The sequence below is a fragment of the Leptosomus discolor genome, chromosome 11 (genome assembly GCF_034619465.1).
Source record: "Leptosomus discolor isolate bLepDis1 chromosome 11, bLepDis1.hap2, whole genome shotgun sequence".
NCBI lineage: Eukaryota > Metazoa > Chordata > Aves > Leptosomiformes > Leptosomidae > Leptosomus > Leptosomus discolor.
In genome coordinates, this window is record NC_141401.1 from 21452206 (window position 1) to 21462282 (window position 10077).

The 10077-nt window shown below is 44.1% G+C and overlaps 1 protein-coding gene across 1 annotated transcript; it reads right to left on the reverse strand.

The window, feature by feature from the left end:
* Positions 1 to 628: 628 nt before the first annotated feature.
* On the reverse strand, positions 629 to 9027 carry RSL24D1 (ribosomal L24 domain containing 1). Its single transcript, XM_086471564.1, has 6 exons — positions 8919 to 9027; positions 6404 to 6517; positions 3943 to 4015; positions 3173 to 3236; positions 2603 to 2688; positions 629 to 1017 (listed from the first exon to the last, which is right to left on the reverse strand). Exons 1-6 carry the CDS (start codon positions 8997 to 8999, stop codon positions 944 to 946), a joined length of 492 nt encoding a protein of 163 aa, XP_086327690.1. The 5' UTR covers positions 9000 to 9027; the 3' UTR covers positions 629 to 943.
* Positions 9028 to 10077: the final 1050 nt, after the last annotated feature.

The window sequence follows — 10077 nt, forward strand, 5'->3', positions numbered from 1 at the left end:
AAACTGCTATTTTTCATGATAACTAGCACTGACAAGAAAGTAAATACTATTCTAAATGCCTTTGAAAGGCTTCTCTGATTACACTGTTGTAGATAAACTGCTGACAGTTTGAAAAAGCAAGGAGCATTTATCTCACTACTGATGACACACTGAATAAAGATAAATACCTCCAAAATATGCAAAATACCCACACTTTAACATGATCTTCTTTTCCATCAAAATAGTTCTGAGCGTAAGGTAAAAAGTCAAAACTGTGAGCATCTCATCAACCTGACTACATGTCAGATTCGAATTTCAGTAGGTCAGGAGGATGGCAGGTCCAACTTCAGACTGGCTGTTATCACCATCACTATTTTCCCAGCAGCAGCAAGTCCTACATCAATGTTAGCTCTGCCAGGCTTAGGTGTCAACTGCAATGTAATGCTGGGGAAGCCGACTTAAAAAGGAGATAAACACCACAGACATTCATGACCAACTGAAAAGTGTTCCTAATGACGGCAGTGAAAGGAAGTCTGGACTGCAGCGGGCTGACACGAAGTAATACATCCTGCCCCAGCTGGTAACCATTAAGATAGACCTGTATCTGCTTTTACCATCAAGGAAGAACAACAGACAAAACAAGAAAAGCTCAGGGCCACCATCTTTTATTCCTTGAATTATCAGGGAAAAGTTATCCAGAAAGAAGGCGTAACCTTCCAAGGAGCACACAGTACCTCAAACAATGTGCCATCCTGCTGACAAGGTTTGCTCAAATTACACAAATAATGCCCAAACCCGTATCCATCTTCTTATTTTTTATAAAACCAAAAATCACTCAAAGTGTAAATGACCACTGTTCATTAAAATGTATTTTTCTTCAACTGTAAGCACAGTTCTGAATGTCAGGTGAGGCAGTAAGGAATCGTTAACTTCTGAAGATGTATAAATAGAAAATAAAAGCATTTTAAGAATCTTCTTCCATAACCACATCCTCTTGTAGCTTCTGCACCATTTTGTCCTCCAGCTGTTTTGGTGTGCCTTCAAAGCAAAGAAAAAATTAAATTCAGTGTGTCTCTCTAAACCCAAATAACCGTTCTTTGAACAATATTATGTGTCTATTCTAGGTGAAACAGCCTAAATATATTGCTGAAAGAGTTTTTTTAGGAGTAAACCCATCAAGCTTACCAGTATTCATTGCTAACCTCCACCACCACCTAAAACTACTGAAGAGCTGTTTTAACAGAAAAGCTGATGCCATTTTCATGCAAAATCTAAAAAGCAGTCAAACATGTTTTCCCCTTGTATGATGAACTTTGATACAGCTGGCAACACCTAGCAGAACCTTGCAAAGGGCTCTAAACATGCATTACTTTTAACAGATCAGTGGCCTTCACACATTAGTTTTTACATAAAGATTTAAGCCCTCCCCAATGCTGTGTTGGATGGCAATAGTGTAAACTCTCAATAATACTACCAAAGAGGGAAAAAAAAATAATCCAGGATTGACATTTGATGCTGCTCTCCTTAAGGCCCAGCAGGAATTGCAAAAAGCAGCTGCTGTTTGACGAACAGATGTACCAGATGCTACTGTGTGCCCCTCATTTAACATAAGCAAAGCCAAACAAAAGAAATAAATGCTCGGGTTTATTCTTTGAATTCAGATCTTTCTTCTTTTTCTTCCCGCAAAAATCAAGGGACAGATTAAACCAGAGTTTAAATATATCCTGACAAACCTTGTTTCACATACATACAGTCTTAGACTATAGTTAATGTGAATTGGAAGAAAGAACATAGGATAGAATTCCAGCGAACATCTAATAATACGTCACACCTACATCCACAGACACAAAATCACTGGTAATATTTATAAAACAATAACTAATGGAAATATTTTTAACTTCTTTCCATCCTCTACTCTATTAACTGTATTTTAAAAAATAAATCATCTTTACAATACATTTTTATCAACATCATGTAACACAAGCTAGTACTTGTAATAGTTTAGAAACCACAAAATTATGTAGGAGAAACAGATTTCTCCAACTGAAAAACTCAGTTCACTAACAAAGAATACACATTATTCTATCTGGACTAGGCAGATTTTCGTGACAATTTGTAAAATGACCATGATATTTAAAAACGTTAGGCTTATGCTAAAGATCCAGTATTTTCATGGAAGTTCCATTATGGCCAGTGAACTACCAAAAAGCCTGCTCTCACAACTAGCTCACAGCTGCAAACAGCAGAGTTTAACTCCTGCCCTTTGCATCAGCCAGCGGTGCCGTCCGTTGAGTTCAAATAACCCACTCCAAGAGAAGGCTTCCATAAAGGCACTGGTCAGCCAACACGCAATTCAGAGAGCAGCAGGTACCCAGTGCAGTTGGAAGTACTCAAATCAGGAAGAGAAAGGACAAACGCAGGACTAGATAAATAAAAAGGTCTGTCTGATTCAGAACAAAGGTACTGCTTACGTTTAGTGGCAAGAGCTATTCTCCACATGCAATAGATAAATTATTTGTAAGAATTATTGATCTGTAGAATTAATCATACCAAAAAAATCAGTATTATCATAAAATTCTACACACAAGTTAACCTAAGCAAAGCAGGCAAAGCACATTCTTACCCGCATGCGGAGCACGAAGAAGGTGGATATTCTGTTTGACTTCTTTGATGTCTTCTGCCTTCTGCAGCTCTTTGCTCTTCTTTAGTCTGGGGAGTGGGCAAATTAAATTTAACTACCTTCAAACAGGAGCCCTATGTTTTCATGTTAATGCATGACACATCTTTAGCTAAAGGTACATAAACTGTAAATAACTGTAACTATGAGAAAATAAAGGTAAGAAGTACCCAAAAACCAATCCAAGCATATACTGTGTATAAAACCAGGAAAAAAAACCAAGCACTGTATCAACTCTTACCAGAAATTTGTTTAAACCTAAGACTACATATTACAAACAAGGAAATCTAACTATTATCATCAAGTGTCCAAAAGCTACATTTCATTGGACAGCCAATAAAGCGTAGTAGGTTGGCAGAGTAGTAGAACCCACTCAAAATACTTCAACCCATCATTTGGATGACTGTGTATGTACAAAGCAAATAACCATTTAACACTTTTGATCATCATTTCTCTGGAAAGACTGACTCTCTAACACAGACTTGCGAGAGCTCCCGTGACACAAATACTTCTCACCTGTTCATAATAAATCTGGCTTGGCGTTTCTGCTTGATCTCCTCCACTCTCTTCATTGCACCAACTGAAACAAAGCAGAAGTAGTTTTAAACGTGCTTACACACCTACAGTTGAAAATACAGGTGGTTCTGCAGAGCAACACTACCAGCATTCCACAATACCTCTGGATCAGAGGCAACTCTCATACTAGATAGAGGAAGTTACTCCTCCTTCAAAGAGCAGGGTAGGGGAATATTCCGTGTACCAGCTACAATGAACTGTGTTTAAAACTTATTTACACTTCCACTTCCGTGCCTACACACACCTTCTACAATTAACCATCACTACCTGAAATCAGCTGCAAGGTACCACCTTCCCCTTTGTGGCATTCATTCATGACGTAAGGAACTCTTCCATTTTATAGCAACTGATTTATTAAAAAACTGAAGTGGCATGAGCGGGAACAAAGAAACAGCTGCATCAGTACAAAAGGCTCACACTAGGAGCCTCTTAAAAAGCTGGAGAACCACTAAGGTTTTTTGTAGATAATAATTCAAAATAGGGGAATGCTGCACCTCATTTTCTAACTGTTTCTGAAAAAAAAGTTACAATCGGGTGAAACTTCACACCTGTCACAACTCAAACCTCCTCCACAGCTAAGAATGTGGTCATGACTCCAGTACAATCACTACAAAGCGTCGATACTCTAAGAAGCCTTCTGAAAATATGTTTGTGCAGAGTCAAAGTTTACTCCCCAGAGTGAATCTTTTGTTTTTTCTACAATGACTCACCAGTCTTGTTCCACAGCTCTCTCTGGTATTTCACTGGCTCATTTCTACGTTTTTCAAACTCAAACGAATTATCCTGTATTTAGAAAAAGTGAATACCAATTATATACAGAAGCATATTTAGTTCAACACATTCTTACTATAGTACTCACTCATATAACTTAGTATTTTATGGGATTTTTTTTTCCCTTTCAGAATCTCAGTTCCCATACTTTAACAACAACCTTTAGAGATTACTAAACTATAAGGAAACAGAGTGGAGTGTTTGACCTCAAAGTGTCAGAAGCCACAGTGATTTGCCCGAAGAGAACTATTTATAAAAACACCTTCCTCAGCTATTTCTTTGTCACAAGACAAAAGGAACAGAGAAGACCAACGTTGCATAGGAAACGGAGTAGACTAGACAGGTGGAAGGCAAAACTGAAAACGTGTAGTCAAAAGCATTTAATACAGGTCAAATAAGTTCCACCCAAAAGCCTGTAATTTTGAAAAGGTTAAAAAAACCCAACCCCTAAACGCTATTTCCTTTTAAGAATACTGAAACAATACAAAATCATTTGAAATTGCAAAATATTCCAATTGATGACATCATATCTGGGGCAGCTGGGGGTTCTTCTTTTTGTTGTTTTTTTCCCCGAAAGTTTATGACTGAAAAAGTTTCCCAATTTATTTTTTTTCGCAAGGCACACTTGGCTTTATACCAACTTTATCTGAGGGCTTTTCCCTGCCCAAAGGTTCTTTTCTGCAGAGGTAAAGCACAGTCATTACACTGGCTACTGAAGGCAGCTCCAGTGAGAGACGCCACGCAGACCAGCCCAAAGCGGCACGTACAGGCTCACAAGCCACACGCCACTGGCAGACAAACGTCAGTCTGCACCACGGAACAGCACCAAGCAGAACACCCACAATACCAGCTGCAGAGCACACCGTACACTAACATCTACATGCCATTCCTATTCTTAAAAAAAATAATTAAGGAGTTACATAAAATTAATTTTTAGCCAAGAGTGACAGAGCACGACGTCAATTCACTGCAGTTGATCCTAAACCACGCCAGCTTTCACGTATGTGTAACACCCAGCGCTGGCTCGTACCACGAGAACACCTCACAAACAGCAAAAGAGTCTCATGAGGATGCAGCCGCTCCGAGTGCCACGGGCTCCCAACCTGCAGGCACGGAGATGAACTGCAGCTGCCTGACACTGACCAACAGATCTCTTCAGTTCCAACCATGAGGGGAACTGACTGACCCAGGGCTCGGTCGTTCTGAGCAACACAAAAAATCTGTCTTTCAGAAATACCTTGTGAACAACCACCCGGCAAGATTACGTCCTCCTTAATTTTTTGTTGTTGTTTAAGAGACAAAAAAAACTGAAACCCAGGAAACAAGTAAATATATTTAACCTCTATCCCATGTACCTGTTTAAAGCAGCAAGAACTGTCACCCTCTTACGAACTACAGTATTTCGCATGTCACAAGCCTCTTTAGACACCCTCCCCAAAGCTGGCTGATCTAGGAATGGACACCAGCCAAACTACAACAAAGCAGTATGTTTATATATTGTTTTAATTCTTAGCATACATAGATAGATCTTAAAACTGGAGCATATTGCCACCTGCATGTATAAAGGAATTTTAAATTAAGTTATTTTCAAAAAGATAATTCACCTTAGCCAGGACCAACTTGAAAGCAAGAAATACAATTACAGAAGATGCTAATTAATCATGGATTCTCAAGTCACACTGAAAAATAAAATAAAAATCACGTTCCTCCCCTCGGAAGACCTACAGAAGGCAGCAAATTACTGTGTAAAAATACCCACTAAATCGTAAGTATTCTGTGAAAAAACAGGTAGATAAGTCACAGTAATTCTTGAATTATTTAAGGACTGTCCCACCAAATGGGAGTGTTTAGTATTTTTATCATTGAAGTAACTTTGTCTGGGAATTGTTTTTAAGATCTCATACGCTGGTTTTGAAACATTCCTACCTAGGCAAGGACTCTTCCTATACTTGGTAGGCTTTAAGGAGACTTCAAAATCTAACGGTCTTGCGTGTCTAGACAGAGAGACTTCCTGGGGCACCCCCGAGCCAGATGACTGTGCAGAAATACAACTGCCAAATGTACATGTAGAGAGAGGAGATTTATAGGTGGAAAAAAAATGCCTTGGACAAGGGAACCACCACGTATTACTGACGCAGACACCTGACACACTGGCTTCCACAGTGTGGCTGGAAGGGGCAGTTCCAAGTCACAGTCAAGCTAAATGAACAGCTCACTCAAGAAAACCCTCACTTCCTCTTCCACAATCCCTCTTTTCTCCACTTACTCCATCCCTCGTGCTCACCTAATTAAATTACCATGTATTAAGCTAGCTAACCGAGGCTGTCTGCAGCGGGGAGAGGCCAGATTTCTGCCATTTTAGGGAGCTAATACAAAGCGCGAACGAGCTCAACTTCTTACCACTGTCAATTCTTTGCCAGCTGCTTTCCGGAATGCTTTGGTCCACCGCATCTTTCGGGGATTTCGCTTCTTTTTGAAGTTTCTGTGGCACTTTGACTTGCAGAATCTGAATATCTTAAAGAAGAAAGGGGTAAAAAAAAAAAAAAACCCTTACCATCAAATCATGTTATTCCTGCCCCTCTGCAAGTGTGATATCAAATACTGAAGTTTCTCTAACAATATTGCTCACTGAAAATGACACTCACCTTTCAAATGTCAGTATTTTTAATTCAAATAAAGCTATTAACAAAAGGAATTTCAAGCACTATTCTTGGTTTTTTCATTATAAAATCATTTGCACAGCTGTCAGGGACATGCACAAACACGTAACAATTAAGCTGATTATAAATAAAACATGTCAGAGTCGTGAGAATTATCACCTGCAAAAACGACAATAAAAACAAACCTGGACTGTGAACAAACCATTTTCCATACCTGTCAGCACTTTTTAGATACAGTGCCATCCTGATCACAGAACACTCTCATATCCCTCCTAGAACACTTCTGAATGCAATACACACACACACACACACACAAAAAGAGAACTACCTCCTGGAATGCAGCTGTAAGCCTTAAGGATCACCCTGCAGCAGGACTCCCAAGTACCTTAGTTAAGCCCTGGACTGAATTTACTGAAAGCCATTAAAGCACATGCCAAAACATTCTAATGGACTTTTTTTTTTTTTTTTTTTTTTGGCTTTCTTCAGTTTTCTACATATTCTACAGGATGCCAGACTCACTTTAGGCACCTGCTCCTGCTAGCCATGGAAGCACCTTATCTTCATCCAAGTGATGTTTTCAGGCCTCTTAAAGATCCCTAAAAGAAACTTCACCATCCATAACTAAAATTTCCTTTTTATTAGCATTGACATTTTGTAACTAACAGCCCAGCTGAAGAACAACCCCCTATCCCAAACTGTCCCAAACCCAACAGCTGTTTTTCACTGAAAAAGAACATGCAGTAAGACAGCAGTAAGATATGGTGGAGGGAGAGGAAGGGACATAACCATATGCCTATTTACAGTTCTTAATCTTCCCTAAATTTGTGCATCACTTTGAAATACCCTGGGCTGCCTAGTATCCAGAGCAGAGCTGACACATTACTTAAGAACACTCAAAATTACATTTGTTATTAATGAGTTTTCAAAAACCCTATTTTTCTTCAGCCATACTCCCCCTCCTACATAAGTCACTTCTAAAGAAAATTAATATAAAATACAAATCCTCTAGTAAAAGTAATCAATCTCCAAATAATTATTTTTACACTGTTCTACCATGTTTTTTCACCTTAACTCAGACAAATCTGCCACTATATTTTGCTCTTCCATAGATTATCTGTTCACAACTAACCCGCCGTTGTGCCTTTTTAAAAAAACAAACCAACCAAAAAAAAAAAAAAACAAACCAACAAAACCACATGCCTCGCAGCCGTTTCCTAAATAGAACTGCCAATCTCCATCCACCTCTAGATTCCCAAGCGCTGTGACTGATGAGCAATGCAGCTGAGCCAGTATTTGTTCTGACACCTGAGCAGGGGAAGGAAGCTATTTGCGTAAGCTTCACTTCACACTGGGGTCTCCAGTGCCCTATAGGAGCGATAAGGAGCGCAGCAGGGGCTGGGAAGCTATACACCACACTGATGTACAAAATTGTCACCGCAATGTAAAGCCCAAAGTGCGATGCACATCCTGCTGTGGCAGCCTCAACTGGGTATGTCACATCAGATATCCCAGTTACAATCTTCAGCGGAGTACCACGAGAGAGACATAAACCACTACCCTTAGTACACGATGTCTGTCATCGAGATCGTTCAAGGCTTCAGAATCGCCTGCTCTCCATCTGAAGCCTCCGATTCTCCAAAATCGGAAAATTAAAGGACGAAGACTCTGCTTTGCTCTGCGAAGCATAGAGCTTTTTAGTAAAAAATGAAGACAAACGATTCAGCCCACGCTCTTCCTGATGGTCACAGCAGTCGCCAAATTACAGTGCTGCTCCAAGCAGCGGCTCCCGCACCGCAAAGGAACCCCCAGCAGCCCACCGGGAACGCCCGCGCGGCGGCCGCTCGGGCCCCCCTGCCGCGGGCAGAGGCGCCGGGGGCTCCGGCACGGCGGCGGCAACACTGCTGCCGCCCCCAGGTGCCGGCGGAGGCCTGCTGGGCGCCTAGGCGGCTGCGTCCCGGCCCGGGACAGCGGTCCCGGCCCCGGGGGGGCCCTTGGGCCTCGGCAACGTCTGTAACGGAACCGCGTGAGAAGCGGGCACCGCGCGTGGGGCGGCGAGCGCTGTCTGCCCCCGCCGGCGGACCCCTTTGGGTCACAAGGGTAACCCCCCAACCCGCCGGCACAGGCCCGGGCCGGCGCAGGAGAAGCTGAGAGCGCCCCGCTGCCGGGCCGGGCCCAGCCGGGACCGCCAGCTGGCCCGGGCGCCACCGCTGACAGACGCCAGCCGCTCCCCCCCCACACCCCGCGGCGGGCGGTACCTTGCAGTCGTTGCGCACGAACATGACGCCGTGGCCCGGGTAGATGGGCCCCGAGCAGAAGTAGCACTTCTCGATCCGCATGGCCTAGCCTGGCCCCGCCGCGCCTCACCTCGCCTCAGGCCCCACCGGAAGCGCGCGTTCGGCGGACCGGAAGCGGCGTGGCGACACACACCCCCCCCCCCCCCCCCCCCCCCCCCGGCGACGGGGGGCGTCCCGTCGCTTCCGGTCCGCCGAGCGCGCACTCTCCCCGGGCGGCCCCGCAGGCCCCGGCCAGCGGCGCCCAGTGTTACCGCTGCCGTTCCGCCCAGCCGCGTCCGCACCGCAGCCCCTGCTGGTCCGGAGCTCCCACAGCCCCGGCGCGGGCGGCGGGCTGGGAACCAGCGAGCGCTCGCTCTGGGTTTCGGGCCGACAGGGGCTCCCGGGGGTGCGGGAGCCGTGAGGCGGGCAACGACAGACGCTGCTGTTGCACCGAGAGGGGCAGCGTGCCGGTGCCGTCCCCTTTCCCCCAGCTGCTCGCTGGAAAACGGCACTTCGGTTGTACCGGGGGCCGTGGAAGCCTCTCCCCACCCCCACAGCGAACAGCCTCGCAGCGCGGGAGCGGCAGCGCTCCTCTGTCGCACCCCGCAGGCATCCGAGTGACCGACCCTGCAAAGAAGCCATTGATAGGGAGCCATATAGAAAATATATTTTATAACCGAAAATATTAATAGGGAGCTACATAGAAAAAGCTAAAACTATTAAAACTTGCTTTCCCAGAACTAACATGCATGCAAGTAAGCAATTAGTCACTAACCCCTGCAAATTGCTTGAGAAAGAAGCTGATAAGGGAAACAGAAAAGACAGAAACAAGGACATAATTCATGGCTCAGAGGCGTCAAAGGCAGGAGGAGCTAAGGGCTAAGGAGGGCTTGCTAACCTCCATCTCTAACCAAGAACAAAAAGGAGAGAGCCAGGTGTGCACACAAGGACAGACCAGGCCAAAACCAGTCTGGTACTGCAAGCTCAGCCAAATTAGAGATTCCAGGGGAGAGGTGAGGAGTACACAGCGAGTAAGACCTACGGCCTTCATCCCTGAAGACCCCTGTTCACGACCACCAGGAGAAACTGCGCAAGGGCACGGAGGAGGAGCCCGAGGCAGAGATTATGGAAATGGAGTGAC

Coding starts and splice junctions, on each gene's coding strand:
- RSL24D1 (XM_086471564.1), bottom strand. CDS start 8,999: ATGCGGATCGAGAAGTGCTACTTCTGCTCGGGGCCCATCTACCCGGGC. Junction 3,237..3,942: donor AGAGCTGTGGAACAAGACTG/GTGAGTCATTGT, acceptor GCTTTGTTTCAG/TTGGTGCAATGAAGAGAGTG. Junction 2,689..3,172: donor GCCAGATTTATTATGAACAG/GTGAGAAGTATT, acceptor CCCACTCCCCAG/ACTAAAGAAGAGCAAAGAGC.